We start from the raw sequence: 21,396 nt of genomic DNA on the forward strand, positions 1-21,396 counted from the left end.
GGCTGTCCATGCCATTCTGCAGATTGAGGAACGCACACTGACGCCTTCCGTGTTTTGCGGATTCGTAATTTGCGGAACACAAAACACACATCGGTCGTGTGTTTGTAGCCTCACACCTATTATTATGCCTCAAACGGGTGTAGGAATAATAAGTAAACAAGGTCCTGTTCCACAACCACACTAGTAATACCTTTTATAGAACACAGGTGAGTGTGGATAACGCGAAGAATGAAGGACCACCTAAATACGACGGAGGATTTACACCTTATATAGGTGTATTTATGACTACGGAAATATTGACATATAATACTTGCCTCACTATCCAAATCACTTTGCTCATAGTACAATTTAAATTCTTGTGAAGGTGTTGTTTTACTCTCAGCCTTTCAAAAAACAAACAAACAAAACAAAATTATTTCAGAAATGTTCGATAATATATACTCAGCTTTATAGTAGATACATATGAGATGAATGTATGTTTTTAGAGAATTTTAGACAAATAGATAATATAGAGAGGGATGGTGATATATGAGATGGTAGAAATAGTTCAAATCAAGATTGAGATGTAGAGAAGAAATATAGAAAGACGAGAGGATGTAGGAGATAGAGAACAATGGAGAGATAGTGGCGATGAAGAGGTAGAGGTAAATAGTTATATTGATAGAATTATGTGGTAGATAGAGAGCGATGGAGACAGAGGGGGCAATTTTTTTTAAATTTTGGCACCGTTTCTTTTTTTTTTTATGGCGTTCACCTGAGGGGTTAGGTCATGTATAATTTTATAGAGCAGGTCATTATGAACGCACCAATACCTAATATGTATATTTTTCTTATTTCCATTTTACACAATTATAAGCATTTTTTAAACTAAAAAAATAATGTTTTAATGTCTCCATAGTCTGAGAGCCATAGCTTTTTATTTTTTGGCCGATTGTTTTATGTAGAGTCTCATTTTTACGGGATGAGGTGACGGTTTGATTGATAATATTTTGGTACTATTTTGGGGGGCACATGCCCTTTTAATCGCTTGGTATTTCACTTTTTTTGATGGTAGGTAATTTTATTTATTTTTATTATTTTTTATGTGTTCAAATGGGGGATTAGGTAAGGTGATATTTTTACAGATTAGATTCTTACAGACGCGGCGATACGAAACATGTTTAGGTTATTTTATTTTATAAATTTTTTGTAAATTATAAATATTTTTTTTACACTTTTCTTTTACACTTTTTTTTACTCAGACCCAGTTATTTCTTGAAGATCCAGTGAGTCTGAGGGTTCTAAAATACACTGGAGTACACTGTATAGTGTACTTCAGTGTATTTTCCATTCATAAGAAGCCTGAACAGGCTGCTGCTTCCACATACATGCATACTATGGCAAGGCTGGATGCCTGTGTATGGCGTCCAGTTGCCATGGTAACCATCACATGCTGCCACAGTACAGCAGCCTCTGATGGAAGGGGGGAAGGAGGGAGCGCCCTCCTTCTGTTATGTGGAATCTGGAGCCTGCCGCAGCAGAGAAGCGAAGCGCTGGGAGGTGAGGGGAGGGGGGAGCTACCTCACCGTTAACCCCTTACATACAGCTGTCCCTACGGACCGCAGCAAGGTAGGGGTTAAACGGCAGACATCCACTGAAGTCCGCAGTTACAGTAGATTTACAGCTGACAATCTACTGAACTGCTCGGCCATCCTGTTCAATTGCAGGGGAGAGGAGGGGTGGGGGGATGGACTGCCTCCCTGTCTGAAATAAACATTTTATCCGCCTCGGCCATCCTGAACGGGAGATCAGGGCACAGAAACACAGCAGTACGGCCCGATCTCCAAAACACTCTCTGAGGGGATCGGAGCCGCGCTGCTGAACGTCAGTGCAGGGGTTTATGTATATTTCCTTTTTTTTTACACGTGGCTGGGTACCTGGTCTAATGCTTAGAACGTGATTTACAGCTCTTTGAGCAAGAAGTAACTTCCTAGTTCAGACGGGAGCGAACACGCAGGGTGCGGGACTGCCCACTTCTACGTCCTCCGTCTTCTGAATGAAGAAGCTGGGAGACAGAGGACACCAATCAACGCTCTTTTAGCAGCAAAGCTAAAATGCCAGAGGGAGGACCGGACATGCAGGAATTACATGGTAATTTAGTACGTAGCCAAAAGTATAAACTAGGGCACTAATGTAAACACAATGAGACAAATTCAATTGTATAAAAAAAATATGACAGTTATCCTTTAAGAGAAAAACCCATACTTACACCTTTTCATGGTTCTGTTATTCATGCTTTGTTTACAAGCTGCAGCAAAGCTGGGGGGGGGGGGTAACAACAATGACTAAGCCCTCCCTCATAAATATTTGTGGGTGTGAATAATCTGACCTTCCCCGCCCCCGGCACATCCTAACTTTGCATAAAAAACACATAATCATCTCCAATAACCTCACAGAGGCAGAAGATCTTCCTGTCACATTGCTATATGACACCTATATGTATCTAAGCTATATGACAGCTATATGTATCTAAGCTATATGACACCTATATGTATCTAAGCTATATGACAGATATATGTATCTAAGCCATATGACAGATATATGTATCTAAGACATATGACACCTATATGTATCTCAGCCATATGACAGCTATATGTATCTAAGCTATATGACGGCTATATGTATCTACGCTATATGCCGGTTATATCTGTCTAAGCTATATGACGGCTATATGTATCTACGCTATATGCCGGTTATATCTATCTAAGCTATATGACGGCTATATGTATCCAAGCTATATGACACCTATATGTATCTAAGCTATATGACAGCTATATATTTCTAAGCCAGTGATGGTGAACCTTTTAGAGACCGAGTGCCCAAACTGCAACCAAATACCCACTTATTTATCTCAAAGTGCCAACACAGCAATTTAACCTGAATACCAATATAGTATATCTTCCATGTACTATCATTTAGCTCTAATAGCCTACATTCTTTGTGCTGCCTGTTGCTGTTCATAGTGCGTCCTGTGCTGATGAATGGCAGGAAAAGTCTAAAGCATATTGGTACACCATAGACTTTTTCCAGGGTGCGGGTGCCCACAGAGAGGGCTCTGAGTGCCGCCTCTGGCACCCGTGCCATAGGTTCGCCATCACTGTTCTAAGCTATATGACAGCTATATGTATCTAAGCTATATGACAGTTATATGTATCTGAGCTATATAATAGCTATATGTATCTAAGCTATATGACAGCTATATGTATCTGAGCTATATGACAGCTATATGTATCTAAGCTATATGACACCTATATTTATCTAAGCTATATGACACCTATATGTAGCTAAGCTATATGACACCTACATCTATCTAAGCTATATGTATCTACGCTATTAATAAATAAATCTGGGCCAGTGTACTGAAACACTTTAAAAAAGGTCCTTGTGGGGTGGAAAACAGAAAAACACAATTCTGCCATTTTATTTGTGGGAGATGTTCATTTGTTATTATTATTTTTTTTCCGGGTCACTGAGCATGGCTTCAGTATGGTGGTGTGAGGCAGCATAAGTATAGGTTCAGGCCACCCAACAATAATCTGGGCACACACTTACCGAACCTGGCACTGCTTTTGCATGAATAAGGAGAAGAATACTGAAGTGGATCATAGAGAGGGAGCGGGCACACCATAGAATCTCTCCACGGCCCCACTGCCGCCACTGATAAGGATCGCGCATGCACGATACCTCACAGGAGCCACGGCAGCCAGAGAAGAGAGAGGGGGACGGAGACACAAGGCTCTGACGTTTACAGGGAGAAGCCTGTACACGAGAGGTCACCGCCGGAGCCTGGTGGATGACGTCAGGGGTCACGTGACCCACATCGGCAGTTCACAAACAATGCAAAATAAATTATGTAAGTAAATTACAAATGTTTTTTTAATACTGTTATAAGACAAACTAACATGTATAGATATAAGGCTACTTTCACACTCACGTTTTGGCTTTCCGTTTCTGAGATCCGTTCAGGGATCTCACAAGCGGTCCAAAATGGATTCGTTTTGCCCTAAAGCATTCTGAATGGAAAAGGATCCGCTCAGAATGCATCCATTTTCCATGACGGATCCTCACCAAACGCGAGTGTGAAAATAGACTATGGTCTCATGCACACGACGGTTGTTTTGGTACGCATCCGAGCCGCCGTTTTTGCAGCTCGGATGCGGACCCATTCATTTTAATGGGGCCGCAAAAGATGCGGACAACACACCGTGTGCTGTCCGCATCCGTTGCACCATTCGGTGGCCCCTCCAAAAAATATAGCATGTCATATTCTTGTCCGTTTTGCGGACAAGAATTGGCATGTCCACAATGGGCCGCCGTTCCGTTCCGCAAATTGCGGAAGGCACATGGACGGCTTCCGTTTTTTGCGGATCCGCGGTTTGCGGACCGTAAAAAACAGCACGGTCGTGTGCATGTAGCCTAACTAGGACAACCATTTTAAGCTTTTTAAATTCAACCATGAGGCTATGACCCAGAATAACACTTTATTAAGAAATTGTGTAGTCAGCTTTAGGGTACTTTCACACTAGCGTTTTTCTTTTCCGGCACTGAGTTCCGTCCTAGGGGCTCAATACCAGAAAATAACTGATCAGTTTTATCCCCATGCGTTAAGGATGCATCAGGATGTCTTCAGTTCAGTCTTTATGACTTTTCAGGATGGAGATAATGCCGCAGCATGTTGCGGTTTTATCTTCGTCCAAAATTCCGGAACACTTGCCAGAATGCCGCCAGAAATGCATTAATGCTGGATCCGACCACGGGTGTTCAGGCAAAACAGATCCGGCATTGCGTTCTGCGCATGCTCAGACCACAAAGAATGTTAAAAAAAAAAAAATGCTGGATTCGTTTTTCCAGATGACACCGGAGAGACAGATCCGGCATTTCAATGTATTTGTCAGATGGATCAGGATCCTGATCCGTCTGACAAATGCCATCAGTTTGCATGCGATCCTGATCCGTCTGACAAATGCCATCAGTTTGCATACGTTTTGACGGATCTGGCAGGCAGTTACGGCGATGGTATTACCTGCCGGAATCCTCTGCCGCAAGTGTGAAAGTACCTTTAGGAGTTTGGGTTATACATAAGATTGCATAGGAAATAGCGTAGTTCTCCATTTGGCCTGTAGATGTCAGATATGCATGTCAGACCGCTAAGGGCTCATGCACGCGTCCGTTTGTGGTCCGCAAAACACGGATCTGCAAAATGCAGACGATGTCCACTTGTGGGATCTGTTTTTTTGCGTTCCCATTAACTTCATTGGATCCACGTTTTGTGGCCAAGTATAGGACTTGTTCTTTCCTTTTGCAGAAAGGACATACAGATACAGAAATCAAACGGATCACCCATGTGCTCTCCACATCCATATGCCCGTTCCGCAAAAAATAGAACAAGTCCTACTCTTGTCCGCTAAATGTGGCCCGCGGACCCATTGAAGTCAGTGGATACACAAAAAATGTAGATGCATTGCAGCGTGCCTGGGCTCCATAAGGATGATGCGGGCGTGAGCGTACTAGTGATAGGCTGCCGAGGATAGTAGTATGCCGAGTGATAGATGATAGCGATAGATGCCGAGGATAGTAGTACTCACGGTTTAGTTGTCCTTTGGGGCCGGCAGTGCAGTGGATGAGAAGACCGCATGAGATCTTCCAGGGCACTTTCAGTTGCAGGGAACACCAGCCAGATGTTGGTTGAGGTGCCCTTGATGGTGGTGATGTTTAGGCTGCTTGTGGCTGGGCCCCTGTGTCCGTGACGCCAGCACCGTTAGGTGCAAATGTTGAGAGTAGTGGTAGTAAGAATGAGGACTCGGTAGTTGTCTGGTAAACCAGTTGAACATTTACTGACAAACAATAGTCTCTGGACAGTTGGTACAGTTCATCAATGGGAAGCTTTTAGTAAGCATTAAAAGTTCAATGGTAATCCTATTATCAGGTAGTGGCAGTTGTCAATGAAGGAGTTGTCCCTTTTAAAGTAGACACTTTACAGGCAAGGATCCAGGTAGTAATCCCAAGTTCACTCTATAGCACTCTGGTGCTAAGTATGCTGATATATCTGGTTACTATGAGCTATCCTTTAAGGGCGATCTCCCTTGTGGCAGGCAAACACATCTGCTTCATTATTTGCAGGATACTCCTCTAAATAGGGTTTTCCACTATGACCCGGAAGGCTTAGTGATAAAGACAATTCTGCGCATCAACTGTCCATACATGTCCAGGCACTCGGAAAGCTACTCCTGGTCACTTGTGCTAATGAGGTCCATAAGCTAAGTTTAGCTGTTAGGCCTCTTGCACACGACCATATGACTTTTTCAGTATTTTGCGGTCCGCAAAAAATACGCATGACGTCCGCGTGCATTCCGTTTTTTGCAGAACGGAACAGCTGGTCCCTGATAGAACAGTACTATCCTTGTCCATTATGCGGACAATAATAGGACATGTTCTATCTTTGAACGGAACAGAAAATCGGAAATACGAAAACGGAAGGCATACGGAGTACCTTCATTTTTTTTTGCGGATCCATTGAAATGAATGGTCCCGTACACGGTCCGTATACGGAACGCAAAAAACGGAGCGTAAACGGAAAAAAAACGTTTGTGTGCAAGAGGCCTTACTGTCTGGTGCTTGGTTGCTGTGGTAGTCTTCTCCAGGCTTGATCAGGGCCCAGAGGAAAGGAAAACAGCTACATGACGACTTTAGCCTGTTTCTCTCCTCCATGAACTTGCTTCTCTTTACTCTGACTACATTCTAATCCTCCTTTACTCTGCTTTACTCTGCCCTACTCTGCTCTACGCTAGACACCCCCCCCACCCCCCACACACACATACTATATATATTATATATTATGTGCACCACCTAGGGGCGAATGGATGTAAATGAACTTGCCAGACAGATAATAGAAAATACCATACATTGCAATTCAATACATACATATATATATATATATATATATATATTCAGATGTTTGAAGTGTCCCATTTACACACATATGTGGGACGCTGCAGCAACACACGGACCGCAACCGTATTTTGTGGACTGCAAAATGGATGTAGTCGTGTGCATGGGGCTGAACAGAAGATTCACACTTACCTGCTCCCTGTCGCTCCAGTCCCCTGCACTCCCTTCTGCATGTCCATTTTCCAGTCCCCATGCAGTGTTTAAATTTGGCACAGCATAGGCATAGTCACATCATCTTCTGTAGCCAATTCATGTGGCCACATCACTGCTGAAGTCAGTCATTGGCTGCAAAGGAAGATGTAATAAAGGCTGATTTGTCGGCACTCCTAGTCGTCGCAGGGGGTGCTCAGTGGCAAGTATAATGTAGAATCAAAACGAGTAAACTACGGCACTCAGACGTGATAATGAACATAATTAATTTCATCCTAAATTTTTTTTGTTAACAAGGAGCCATTGGCCAACGTTTCGGTCTATCCGGGACCTTGTTCAAGGCCTAGATAATACATATATAAAAAGACAATAAATTATACATGATGGCATATAGTAGTATAAAAATTTCATAAATTAAATAGTTGAAGAAAAGTCCTTGATGTAGTATATGTAGGCTGTCGTCCCAAATAATTCTTCAGAAGTATATTGTAAATATGATAACCCGGATTACTGGGAATATAGTAGGCATATCCATTAATAAAAATACACAGTAGGTGTCCCCATGTATATATAGTTAGACAGTGCAGCCAAAGGTAAGTATAAGGTATATAAGTACAGATGCATCCTCTCTTACCTGATCTCCAAACTGAAAGTGGTGTTTGTCCTGAGAGCAAAACAACATCATATCGCGAGATTGTAACTAAACTCTAAAAAGCTGCAATATGCATCACAACCACTGGGCGGTGAGTACTCCACATTCAGCTGATCGGCGGGGGTGCTGGGTGTGGGACCCCCGCCGATCTGATATTGATAACCTATCCTGAGGATAGGTCATCAATAAATATAACTTGGACAACCCTTTTAAGCTGCAGAAAAGCTAGCCTCAAATATGAGATATTTAGCGGCAGACCTAGCTAGATTTGGTGAGAGCTATTGAGAATGTTAAATGTGCGAAAATCAAACACATGAGAATAAAGGAACACTAAATCCAGAATCCAAATATCATGTGTGATACTGCCTGCTTAGCTGTGTATCTAATCATATCATGTGTGATACTGTCTGCTCAGCTGCGTATCTAATCATATTATGTGTGATACTGCCTGCTGAGCTGTGTATCTAATCATATCATGTGTGATACTGTCTGCAGAGCCGTGTATCTAATCATATCATGTGTGATACTGTCTGCGGAGCCGTGTATGTAATCCTATCCTGTGTCATACTGTCTGCTGAGCCGTGTATCTTATCCTATCATGTGTGATACCAGCTTCTGTGCTGTGTATCTCATCTTATAATGTGTGATACTGTCTGCTGAGCTGTGTATCTAATCCTTACTAAAGCCTTACATTTACACTTCTAGGTGTGAACAATAGACGGGGGACTGGATGTAACTTAATCAGGGACTAATCACAGAACAGCTGGATACAATGGTGAATAGTCAGAGCAAACAAACAGCTAATAAAGAGACAGGGCCTGGAGACTGGAACCTTGACATAAGCAGTAAATATGAGGCCTGGACACTTAGATGAGAAGCTATAATGCTAAATGCTAACATACCACGACTAAACACAGCTGATTGTCAGCCAAATACAGAAGTAGAAATCTTTCCTTTACTGTATATTTCTAATTCCTTTCTAATCCATTTCTGTAGGCAGGTCTGCTTCAAATCCTCATCCAAAAAACTTGATGTGTATTTAGCCTTAGTGCATTCACATGACCATATTTTTGGTCTGCATCCGATCCACATTTTTTGAGGACCCATTCATTTCAGTGGGGGCAAAAAAGATGTGGACAACACCATGTGCTGCCTGCATCTGAATGTCTGTTCTGTGCCCCCCCCCCCCCCCCCCAAGAATATAGAACCTGTCCTATTCTTGTATGTTTTGCAGGGGGAATTCTCCATTGGCAATACAGGGTGGTCAATATATATTTATTGGCAAAGCGCGCAATATAAGGAGGTGTCATGGAACCATGAACCAGACGTACAACAAGAGATAAGTGGAAAATAAGAAGGCTTTATTGAAAAGCAAGCCGTAAGCAAAAGTCCAAACGGATGGCTAAACCGAAGCAGGGTCTTGCGTAGACAGAGGTCAGGAACCAGAAGGGTAGTCAGACGAAGCCAGGATCAGGAACCAACGGGGTAGTCAGACGAAGCCAGGATCAGGAACCAACGGGGTAGTCAGACGAAGCCAGGATCAGGAACCAACGGGGTAGTCAGACGAGGCCAGGATCAGGAACCAACGGGGTAGTCAGACGAGGCCAGGATCAGGAACCAGAAGCAGCAGCAGTCTTAGAAGCATGTGAACACAGGAGGACCAAGCAAGGAACTGAAGCCACAGACCTCCTATATATATGAGAGTAAGGAACGGTTTCTGAGGGAAGCGTGCGTGGAAGGCTCGGAGCAAAGCAGGAGCATGGACATCTGCGGAGGGAACCCAGGAACGCTCCTCTGGACCATAACCACGCCAATGGACCAAAAACTGCAACCGACCGCGGACCAGGCGTGAGTCCAGGATATTGCTCACCTCATATTCCTCACGATTGCCCACTTGGATCGGACGGGGCCGAGGAACCGAGGAAGTGAAACGATTACACACCAATGGCTTCAACAGGGAGACATGAAACACGTTGGAGATCCGCATGCCAGGAGGAAGCGCAAGGGCATAGGCTACCGGGTTTACCCTGCGAAGCACTCGGAAGGGACCAACAAAGCGAGGCGCCAGCTTGGGAGTGGGCACTCGAAGGTTGAGGTTGCAGGTGGACAACCATACACGGTCTCCGACCTGGTAGGAAGGAGCGGGCGCTCGTCTGCGATCAGCCTGGAGTCTCTGGCGCTGCACAGAGACCTCAAGGGACCTCTGGATCTGTACCCAAGAAGCACGTAGGACGGAAAGGTGATCCTCCACAGCCGGAATATCCTGGGGAGAGAATACCTCCGGTAACACGGCAGGTTGGAACCCATAATTGGCCATGAAGGGAGACGTCCCAGAGGAAGAGTTCACTGCCGTGTTCCTGGCAAACTCAGCCCAAGGCAGGAGGTCAACCCAATTGTCTTGGTGATCGGAGACATAGCAACGAAGGAATTGCTCCAAGGCCTGATTGGATCGTTCTGCGGCCCCATTGGACTGAGGGTGGTAGGCCGAGGAGAAAGAGAGATGAATCCCCAACTGGGAGCAAAAGGCGCGCCAGAACCTGGACACAAACTGACTCCCCCGATCCGACACAATCTCCTTGGGCAAACCGTGCAACCGGAAGACCTCCCTGGCGAAAATCGTGGCCAACTCTTGTGCAGAGGGTAACTTCTTGAGAGCAACACAGTGGCACATTTTGGAAAACCGATCCACAATCATGAGAATGACCGTATGGCCTCGGGATGCAGGGAGGTCCACAATGAAATCCATCCCCAGGTGTGACCATGGGCGCTCCCCGGTGGCTATGGGTTGCAAAAGGCCCAACGGAAGGTGCCGAGGGGACTTACTCTGGGCACAAACGGAGCATGCCGCTACATATGCGGCGATGTCGGAACGTAGAGAAGGCCACCAGAACAGACGTGAAACAGCCCAGGACAGCTGATTCTTTCCAGGATGCCCCGCGGCCTTGGAGTTATGGTAGGTTCGCAACAACCGAATGCGCAACTCCTCAGGCACAAAACACCTGCCGTTGGGTCTCCCAGAGGGAGCACCAGATTGAGCCGCCAAAATCTGCTCACCCAGGGGAGAGGTCAGGCTGGTGCGAATGGCGGCCAGGATCTGATTCGGAGGTATGACCGAAGTCGGAATCGACTCCTCCCCGGACAGCTCGGAGTACTGCCGTGATAAGGCATCCGCTCGGATGTTCTTGGAACCGGGTAGGTAGGAGACCACGTAATTAAAACGTGACAAGAACAGAGCCCATCTGGCCTGACGTGGTGTCAATCTCTTGGCCTCAGAAAGGTAGGTCAGATTCTTGTGGTCTGTCAGGATGAGAACCGGAACCACCGAACCCTCGAGCAAGTGCCTCCATTCTTTAAGGGCCTGCACGATGGCCAATAACTCCCTGTCACCAATCTGATAGTTGCACTCCGCGGAAGACAGTTTCCGGGAGTAAAACCCACAAGGAAGCAGAGGACCCTCTGGTGTTCTACGCTGAGACAGGAGGGCGCCTACTCCCGTCTCAGACGCGTCCACCTCGAGGACAAAGGGCAACCCAGGGTTGGGATGCGACAGAATCGGAGCCGACACAAAGGCGGACTTTAGAGCCTCAAACGCTCGGATGGCCTCGAGTGGCCAGACCTGGAAATTACTGCCCTTCCTGGTCAGATCCGTGAGCGGCTTGGCTAGCATAGAAAAGTCCCTGATGAACTTCCGATAATAATTGGCGAAGCCCAAAAAGCGCTGCAGGGCACGGAGACCACTGGGCTGGGGCCACTGTAAGACAGCCGAAACCTTCTCAGGATCCATGGAGAACCCCTCAGCGGAAATGATGTAACCTAAGAAGGTTACCTGGGATCGGTGAAATTCGCATTTCTCAAGCTTACCGAACAGCCTGTTCTCTCGTAACCGTTGCAACACTCGTCTGACATCCATAATGTGGGCCTCCATGGATTCAGAATATACCAAGATGTCATCCAAATAGACCACCACACACTGCTGCAACAGGTCACGGAAAACATCGTTGATGAATTCCTGGAAGACTGCGGGCGCATTGCACAACCCAAAGGGCATAACCAAGGATTCATAATGACCGGTCCTGGTGTTAAACGCGGTCTTCCACTCATCGCCCGCCTTGATCCTTACCAGGTTATATGCCGCCCTCAGGTCGAGTTTGGTAAAGACCGTGGCCCCTTTGAGGCGATCGAACAGCTCGGAAATCAAGGGTATCGGGTAAGCGTTCTTGATCGTGATGCGATTGAGACCCCTGTAATCGATGCAAGGCCTCAACTCACCGCCCTTCTTTTTCACAAAGAAAAATCCAGCCCCTGCCGGGGACGAGGATTTGCGAATGTGTCCGCGTGAAAGCGCCTCCCTCACGTACTCCTCCATGGCCTCATTCTCCGCTACCGACAGTGGATAGACTTTGCCACGAGGAGGAACGGCACCAGATTGTAACTCTATGGCACAATCGTATGGGCGGTGCGGAGGTAGGGCAACCGCGCGCACCTTATCGAATACATCCCGGTACTCTTCGTATTCAGGAGGCAACAGAGAGTCCGAGGAAGTACACAGCAACTTGACAGGCCTATGGATGCAACTAGCCCCACACTGCGGTGACCACGAGAGGATCTCGGCCGATCTCCAATCGAAAGTCGGATTATGCTTCTGGAGCCAGGGGTACCCCAAGACCACCGAGTAGTGTGGAGACGAAATCACCTGGAAACAGACCGACTCTCTGTGAACGGCACCAATGGCTATCCCCACTGGAAGGGTCTCATGAGTCACGTGTGGCGGCAGAAGGGGTCTGCCGTCTATCGCCTCAAGAGCCAGTGGGGAACCTCGAGGCTGCAGAGGAATGGAATTGGCGGCAGCGAACACACTATCAATGAACAAACCACCAGCACCAGAGTCCACCAACGCCTGGGTCGTCACCGAGCCCCCGACCCAGGAGAGGACAACAGTGATCAGTGGTTTGTCAACACGGGAAACCGGGGACGAGGAGACTCCACCCAAGATCTGCCCCCGACAGGATCTCAGGTGCGAGCGTTTCCCGGACGGTTCGGACATGCCAACCGAAAATGCCCACCAAGACCACAGTACATGCATCGGCCCTCGCGTCTCCGGAGTACCCTCTCCCCCTCGGACAGGCGAGCAAACCCCAGCTGCATGGGTTCACCCCCAGACAAGTCATCCCCAGGAGGCGTGGGAGGAGAGGGAGGCACGGGTGGGACAGCAAATGTAGGCGCCAATCTGTTAGAAGACCTCCGCAGGCTCTCCTTAAAGGAAGGTCTCTCCCTGAGTCTGGTGTCAATCAAAATCAGGAAAGAAATAAGAGACTCGAGCTCCACTGGTAGGTCCTTAGCTGCAACCTCATCCTTCAAGGCATCCGAAAGACCATGAGAGAAAGCAGCGACCAGAGCCTCATTATTCCAGCCCACCTCTGCTGCCAGGGTACGAAACTCAATGGCGTATTCAGCTACGGATCGTGAACCCTGTCTGATGGACATAAGGAGCTTCGCAGCAGAGGCAGCACGAGCCGGCACATCGAATACCTTCCGAAGAGAAGCAACAAAACCGGAAAACTCGGCAACCACCGGATTGTTGTTCTCCCATAAAGGGCTGGCCCAGGCCAAGGCCTTGTCCGAGAGCAGCGAGATCAAGAAGCCCACCTTTGATCTCTCAGTAGGAAAGGCATGTGGCAGCAACTCGAAATAAATGCCCACCTGGTTAAGGAAACCTCGGCACTGAGTTGGCTCTCCCCCAAAGCGCTGTGGAAGGGGGGCAGAACCGGTCATACCCCGAGACACCGCAGGCGCAGCAACAGGTGTCGGGGTAGACTCTGGCGCAACAACCGGAGCGGCAGTAGGAACGGGCCCAGGAGCGACAACCGACCCATCGGCAACGGAAGCGAAATGAGCCGTGCGTTCAAGCAGGGTTTGCAACGCCACAGCGAACCGACCCAACAGGTGATCCTGCTGATCAAGTCTGGCAACCAGCGTAGGTAGCGAGGATGGCCCTGTACCGTCAGAATTCATGGCTTGGTCCTAATGTCATGGAACCTGGAGAATCTACTCCTACTTTTGAAATCCTTGACATGTTAAAGCCAACTTTACAGGATGATCCATTTTCATTCTTAATAAAATTTGAACAGGCTTTTAGAATGGTCATGGAAATTGAGGATGATTCTGAACCCACCTCAATGATAAAGTCATTTGTAAAAAGATTCAAATACCTTGACCCAGTCTCCAGGGAGTTAGCATTAGGAAAGCTTAGTCTACAAGAGGCAGCGACATTTATTGATCAAATTAGAAGATCGATGAAACAAAGTAGTGTAAAGGCCAAAGTTGTTGCTGTCCAAAAAAAGGATGAAAAACAGATAACTAATTCAAGTAATCTTAAACCAAACCGTCACATGAAAGGGGAATATTCCAAACAGAAAGGAAAGTTGTCATTTCACAGAGGACAAGTTACTTGTTATCATTGTGGGAAAATAGGACATTTAAAATGGCAATGTAGGAAATTCATTAGTGAGACACAAAATTCAGGGAAAGAAAATGGTTTTGTGCCAACAGCTCCTTCTCCAGAGCAGTATCAGTCACAGTCACCGTATGCACCTCTAATACGACAAATTAGAGAATTAACATTAAATAACACAATGTACAAGGGGAAATCTTATGGTGATAAGATTGAGGAGACAACTGGTTTGTTACCTTCCCCATGACTAGGACGAACTCTGACCTCTCGTCCTTTGGAACTAGTAGCTCCAGTTTCATTAGATGAGTGTGGGAGACCTTTTGTAAAGGGATCTTTACAGGGCAAAGAGGTGACATTTCTCATTGACACAGGAGCTCAATTAAGCGTGACTAATCAGGATTTACCACTAACTCCAAATGCACCTGTTTGTACAATTGTTGGTTTTAGTGGAAAGAGCGGTACTAAAGCGATTTTAGCTCAGAATGTGGGTTTGGAAATACCTGGCTATCTGAAAACTGAAATTGACATTTGGCATAGTACTAACTCTGAAAACATCATAGGAACGGACATCATGAAGAAATGGGGTTGGGTCATTGACTTAGGGAATAAGGTGATCTGGAAAGATGTTGATGGATCTAAACCTGTAGTCATTGATCCCACTGAATACAGTCAGGTTGGGACTGTTAGCTTAACTGAAGTTGTTTCTTCAGAACATTTGTGGCCAGACACTGGTGATGATGAAGTTTTAAAAGGAATTGTACAATGTGCTCCTTCTTTGTGGGCACAATTCAGAAATGAGGTGGGCACAATGAGAGAAGTATTAGTGAATGTGGAGGGGAGAGATCCTCCTCCCCAAAAGCAGTACAAATTGCCACCTGAATCAATTGGTCCCATGTCTAAAATCATACAGGAACTGCTTGATCAGGGTGTAATTAGAAAAGCTAATTCAGTAACGAACAATCCTTTGTGGTGTACCGTGAAGCCTGATGGTTCATACCGAATGTTATTGGACCTAAGACTGCTGAATAAGTATACCCCAAATGTGGCACCCATTGTTGCAAATACTCATGACATGATGGCACGACTGAATGCTAAGGCAAAGTTTTTCTCTGTTTTAGACATCAGTAATGGTTTTTTTAGCATTCCTCTAGCAAAAAGTTGTCAATACAAGTTTGCATTTTCTTATATGGATGAGCAATATGTATTTTGCAGATTGCCTCAAGGAGCGCATTTATCACCTAGCATATTTCATCAGGCAGTTGCAAAAGTATTGTCCAAATTCTCAAGACCCGATTGTCTGTTGCAATATGTTGATGATATTCTTTTAGCCACTGAGGATAGGGAGTTGCATTTATCTCTCTTAGCAGAATTGTTTTCATTGTTGCATGAAGCAGGTTTGAAATTGAATACCCAAAAAGTCAAATTATTACGAAATAAAGTGAGATATCTTGGAGTGTTAATCAGTCCAGGAAAGAGACAGCCTCTTCAAGAAAGGATTGAAGCTATTGCTTTTCTTCCCATTCCAACATCACACAAGGCTCTAAGACATTTCTTGGGTCTGGTAAACTTTTCCAGAGAATTCATAGAAGGGTTTGCAGAAAAAGCTAAGCCTCTTTATGATCTCTTGAAAAATAATGATGATGACTCTTTTGGACCATGGGAAGAGGAACAACAGAAGGCATTTGAACTTTTAAAGCGAAATATGCAAACCTCTCCAGCATTATCAACGGTTATGCCTCTGGCACCGTTTGCTTTGCAGGTTCATACCTCAGACATGGCTGTGTCAGCTGTACTCTTGCAGTTGCAAGGGGGAGAATGGCGGATTTTGGGCTATTTCTCCAAGCTTCTCACACCTGTGGAAAAAGGGTTTGAAACTTGTGCAAAACATTTGGTGGGTGTTCATTTTGCTGTCAAGGCAATAGAACACATAGTTGGATTTAACAAAATCATTCTGCAGACTCCTCACTCCACATTAAAACTTCTCCTTGAGAAAAACATCCCGGGTGTGTCACATCAAAGATTTGCACATTGGTTGTTGTCTTTATCATCAAAGCAAATTGAGATTGATCACAAAGCCAAGTATGTCCTTCCTCAATTAATGCAGTATGAAGGGAAAGTGCATGAATGCTTAGAGACATTTTGTGAACCAAATTCATCTCTTTTTAGAAGAGATGCAGAGAACGTTGATGAACCAGTGTTCGTAGACGGCTCCAGATTTTGGTCAGAGGGAAAATACTATTCAGGTTATGCTCTCTGGTATCCTGACAGGGGTTATGCGGTTCAGCATAGGCTACCAGGACACTATTCAGCTCAGAGAGCAGAGTTAGAAGCTGTCAAGACAGTACTGACAATTGATGAGAAAGAAAACAAGAGTCCCTTGGTTATTTATAGTGACAGCTCATATGTCGTGAGATCACTGACAGACTATTTACCAGTGTGGGAGAAGAGAGGTTTTGTAGATTCCTCTAACAAGGTCCTGATTCATAGTGATACACTCAAGGAAGTATTCAAGTTAGCTACTAAAAATCCAAATGGGTATGCTATAGTCAAAGTTCCCGCACATAAAAAAGGCAAACATGAGCTAGTTATTGGAAACAATACAGTAGATGCATTGGCTAAGGAAGCAGCTAAGACAGGAAAGTTGGAGGGAGAAACTGAATCTTTGAAAGCCTTACCAGTTAGGAAAACAGACACGCATTTGCCTTCTTTTGCAGAAGAACAAGCGAAGGATTCGTCCATTGCTACTTCTCAGGTTGATCCAAAACCTCCCTTTGTTTGTGAAAACGGGGTTTTGTGTCATGACTGTCAGGGGGAATTGCGTCCTGTTGTCCCAAAACACTTACAGATTGAATTCACCAAATACAATCATGAGAGTTGACAGAGGAAGTCATTTTACAGGTAAAATCATGCAAACAGTTTGTGCTATTCTAGGCGTAAAACAACAGTTCCATGTATCATATCACCCACAATCTGCAGGCATTGTGGAAAGAATGAACAGAACAATTAAGACAAGGATTGCAAAAATGTTATTAGACAAAGGGAATACATGGGTTGATGCAGTACCCTTAGTACTAATGAGTATAAGAGGAACTGTTTCCTCTACGACACAATATACTCCATTTGAATTGATGACGGGAAGAATAATGCCATTAATATTCCCAAACGAACCATTCTTGTCTACACCTCAAAAAGATGCGATAGCAAGGTCCAGGTGGTTACAGTTATTGCAGGAGAATTTAAGTACAATTCTTCCATATGCTGCATCTAAAATGCAACGCATGATACCACCTCACTCTTCTAAATTTGTGAAAGGTGCTTTTGTAATGATTAAGACCTTCAGGAAGAGTGGACCTTGGGAAAGTAATTGGGAAGGTCCCTTTGAAATCATTGATACTATGGGAAAAGTAATGATTTTGGTTCAAAGAGCACCAAATGCTTTAAAGAATACTCGCAGACAACATAAATTGTGGGTACATGTTGATCAATGTAAATTGTATGTACCAAAATAATGATACTGCTTTTCTTCATTAGGGAATGAAATTCTTCATGGAATATGCATTCTACAACGGAAAAAGATTTCTTCAGAAAAGCTGTTTCATGGTGGGAATGTCATTGTTGATGATGATGTTCACAACTACGTTCGCAGAATTATTTTATGATAAAAAGAGTGACCATGATACAGAGACTTCAATCCTTACACGAAGGAGAAGAGGATTTCATCTTGAGGATTTTCTGGAAGAACAAATTCAAGATAATTCCAGAGACATTTCCGGAAGTCTTTGCATGGGTTATGGTGTTAACTGTTGTATTGAATTACACTTCAGACATGATACACACATTGAATTACATGCAACAGCAGGACCAAGTTCACTCAATTACAAGGAACATTCACACATAACAATAGAACAGGTACATGATAGTGTACATCGATAGATGGATTATATTGGAGTATTGTGATAAAAGGAAATGAGTCAGCTACATGGTCTGGAGAGCTCACAAATGATAAGATATCATTTGGAAGAGTGGGAAAATCTCGAGAGGAAATTTGGTTTCAAACACAGAATTATGTAAAAATAATGGATTCATAAATTTTTCCCATAACAGGAAAAGTTGATGAAGATTGGGTGGAAAATTGGAGATAGTATGAGACATATAGATTTAAGGGTAAATAAGTGGTTAGGATGTAATGAGAACACATGTACAGCGACCTCATTGATTCCAGTAGCTGGAAGAGAACAAATGGTCGTTCCAATAATTGTTTTAGGAATTCCTGTGAGTGAAACACAGTTGATTTATTATCAATTGCAATATACAGAATTTGCATATGATGGTTCTCATATAGAACAATTGGATCTTTCTTCATGTCTACACTTTGTTTCTAAAATAATCTGTTTACCGGAGCAAGATAAGGCGATTTATCATTCTTGTTTCCATAATCAAACTTCTTGCCATGCACGGATTGAGAATGTATACTCAATTCATGATTTGGTAACTCAAGTTGGTTTAAACAAAGTTTGTGTACAAGTGATGTCTGAGAAAGAAAAGGTCGTAGCATTCTTTTCTTCTTGTATACATTACGAGAATTTGACAAGAGGTCTATATTGTTTGGAAGGAGATCTGAGAGCTATTTCTATGAATTTAGGAAGACTTAATATTTCTTCCATAAATACAAATCAGTTAAAAACCCTTCCAGTACAATTTAATCTCACTCAAATTGATAAATTTCCGTGGGATAAGTGGACAGAAGAAATTAAAAAGGATAAAGGTTTTTTAAAAATATTAAACGAACAAGTAAAAGAAGCTGAAATTGCATTTAATCATCATCAAGGACAATTATCAGAAATAGAACATGAATGGAATACTATGTCTGGAACATCTTGGTGGGGAAAATTTAAGAAATCTGTAAATATGTGGACAAAATCTTCTGCACAAACAGCAGTTGGGAATACTTTGTCCCATCCTATTATTATTATATTTATTGTGATATTTTTGTGTGTTATCTATCAAATTTTTATTATGTATAAGATTAGGAAAACATATAGGAATATAAAGGAAGAAATTAATAAGGGAGACAACATTTTAAAAGAAATGTTAAAAAGAACTCAGTATTCCAATTCTATATTGAATACGGAACCAAAAATTGATCAATCAACCAAGTGCTATAACATAGTCAATGAATGAATGTGATATGAATGTGATACGAATGGTGAATAATTGCGAAGGTTATGATTGAAAAATTAGATTTAAAATCATAATCAGGGGGAAATGTAAAATAACATATTAACACTTTTTAGTAGGATAGGGTATTTTAAGGACCATGAAAGGTCAGCACTTGTGTGACGTGTCAATTTTGACAGTTCTTGAGACGACAATAGTATTTAGAAAGGTTAGGAATCCTCCTCCTCAGCACATTATTATTAGCTTTACAAATAAGGAAACTTAGAAAACCATGATGTAAGGGGTTTTACTAGTTAACCATATATGTCTGTTATAATGATAAATTTAGGATACAATGTAACTCTATGGAGAGTCAACCTATAAAAAGGCTTTGTCTCATGACATTGGGAGAGCATTCTTTGACAAGACACCTGTGCTCTCTACGCACACACATTCACACATACACGTTACTTTAAGGGAATCACTTTTTCTTCACTCATTCTAAATTGGTTTATTACATGCTTGTTATCTTTTGAGATTCTTCTGCTGTACTTTATATTTTTCTCTTCCTAAACTTTGTAACTGTTTCTTTTTATGCGAATTAAACCCTTTTAACTTTTATCTTTCATCAAGAACTCTCCATATTTTGTTGGCTCCTTCTGAAGCATCTCTTACAAAATTAAGAAATGCTGGACGATATTTAACACATGTGAACACAGGAGGACCAAGCAAGGAACTGAAGCCACAGACCTCCTATATATATGAGCTAGGCATCCAGCTCCTCCCAGTGGGAAGGAGAAGCCGCAGGGTGGGAGGCTACAAGAAACCCAGAAACCAAGATGGCCGCCAGCACATGTCAAACGAAGGAGAACAGTGAGAAGGTAAGACCATGACAGGAGGGAGGTCGAAAGAGGATTATATACTGGCACTACTGGTGGAAACGGAGGAGCAGTAAACACTGGAACCATTTTATATACATATATATATATATATATATATATATATATATACAGTACAGACCAAAAGTTTGGACACACCTTCTCATTCAAAGAGTTTTCTTTATTTTCATGACTATGAAAACTGTAGATTCACACTGAAGGCATCAAAACTATGAATTAACACATGTGGAATTATATACTTATCAAAAAAGTATGAAACAACTGAAAATATGTCCTATTCTAGGTTCTTCAAAGTAGCCACCTTTTGCTTTGATTACTGCTTTGCACACTCTTGGCATTCTCTTGATGAGCTTCAAGAGGTAGTCACCTAAAATGGTTTTCACTTCACAGGTGTGCCCTGTCAGGTTTAATAAGTGGGATTTCTTGCCTTATAAATGGGGTTGGGACCATCAGTTGTGGAGAAGTCAGGTGGATACACAGCTGATAGTCCTACTGAATAGACTGTTAGAATTTGTATTATGGCAAGAAAAAAGCAGCTAAGTAAAGAAAAACGAGTGGCCATCATTACTTTAAGAAATGAAGGTCAGTCAGTCCGAAAAATTGGGAAAAACTTTGAAAGTTTTGAATCAAAGCAAAAGGTGGCTACTTTGAAGAACCTAGAACATGACATATTTTCAGTTGTTTCACACTTTTTTGTTATGTATATAATTCCACATTAATTTATAGTTTTAATGCCTTCAGTGTGAATCTACAATTTTCAAAAACTCTTTGAATGAGAAGGTGTGTCCAAACTTTTGGTCTGTACTGTATATACAGACACTTCAGGGGCAGTATAATACAGGGCACAGTACAGGGGAGTTATAACTGCAGAGGGCATTAGAACTACATGGGGACCTGCAGGGGCGGCATTATAAATACTGAGGGCACTATGGTGGTATTATTTCTTGGGAATCGTTGCGTTGCTCGTTATTGAAGGAGACCGCTGCTATTACATGTACCTACCTCCTTAATACTATTGGGAGGAGCAAACACTAATGCCGTCGCTCCTCCCCATATAGAATAGGTTGGGAAAGGGTTAAATCACTCACAGTCCCAAAGTT

The 21,396-nt window shown here is 43.5% G+C and overlaps 2 protein-coding genes across 3 annotated transcripts in view; one reads left to right on the plus strand and one right to left on the minus strand.

The window, feature by feature from the left end:
- SCAMP5 (secretory carrier membrane protein 5) overlaps nucleotides 1-2,044 on the minus strand; it is a 50,988-nt gene extending 48,944 nt beyond the window's left edge. The window contains exons 1-2 of the mRNA XM_044279784.1: nucleotides 1,917-2,044; nucleotides 315-383 (exon numbers count right to left, since the gene is read on the minus strand). The gene's annotated coding sequence lies outside the window, so the exon portion shown is untranslated. The remainder of the gene's footprint in view (nucleotides 1-314; nucleotides 384-1,916) is intronic.
- A 2-nt stretch (nucleotides 2,045-2,046) lies between these two features.
- LOC122927691 lies at nucleotides 2,047-20,025 on the plus strand. Of its 2 annotated transcripts, XM_044279781.1 has the most exons (3): nucleotides 2,047-2,130; nucleotides 3,525-3,892; nucleotides 17,772-20,025. In XM_044279781.1, exon 3 carries the CDS (start codon nucleotides 18,354-18,356, stop codon nucleotides 19,419-19,421), a length of 1,068 nt encoding a protein of 355 aa, XP_044135716.1. In that variant the 5' UTR covers nucleotides 2,047-2,130; nucleotides 3,525-3,892; nucleotides 17,772-18,353; the 3' UTR covers nucleotides 19,422-20,025. The 2 variants fall into 2 exon arrangements, with proteins under 2 accessions (XP_044135716.1, XP_044135717.1); XM_044279782.1 differs by lacking the exon at nucleotides 3,525-3,892 and having other exon boundaries at nucleotides 2,058-2,130.
- The last annotated feature ends 1,371 nt before the right edge of the window (nucleotides 20,026-21,396 follow it).

Source organism: Bufo gargarizans, chromosome 2 (assembly GCF_014858855.1).
Source record: "Bufo gargarizans isolate SCDJY-AF-19 chromosome 2, ASM1485885v1, whole genome shotgun sequence".
In the NCBI taxonomy this organism is placed as follows: Eukaryota; Metazoa; Chordata; class Amphibia; order Anura; family Bufonidae; genus Bufo; species Bufo gargarizans.

What these genes read in the sequence shown, in the direction of transcription:
- LOC122927691 (XM_044279781.1), top strand. Translation starts at nt 18,354, where the DNA reads ATGAAGATTGGGTGGAAAATTGGAGATAGTATGAGACATATAGATTTA.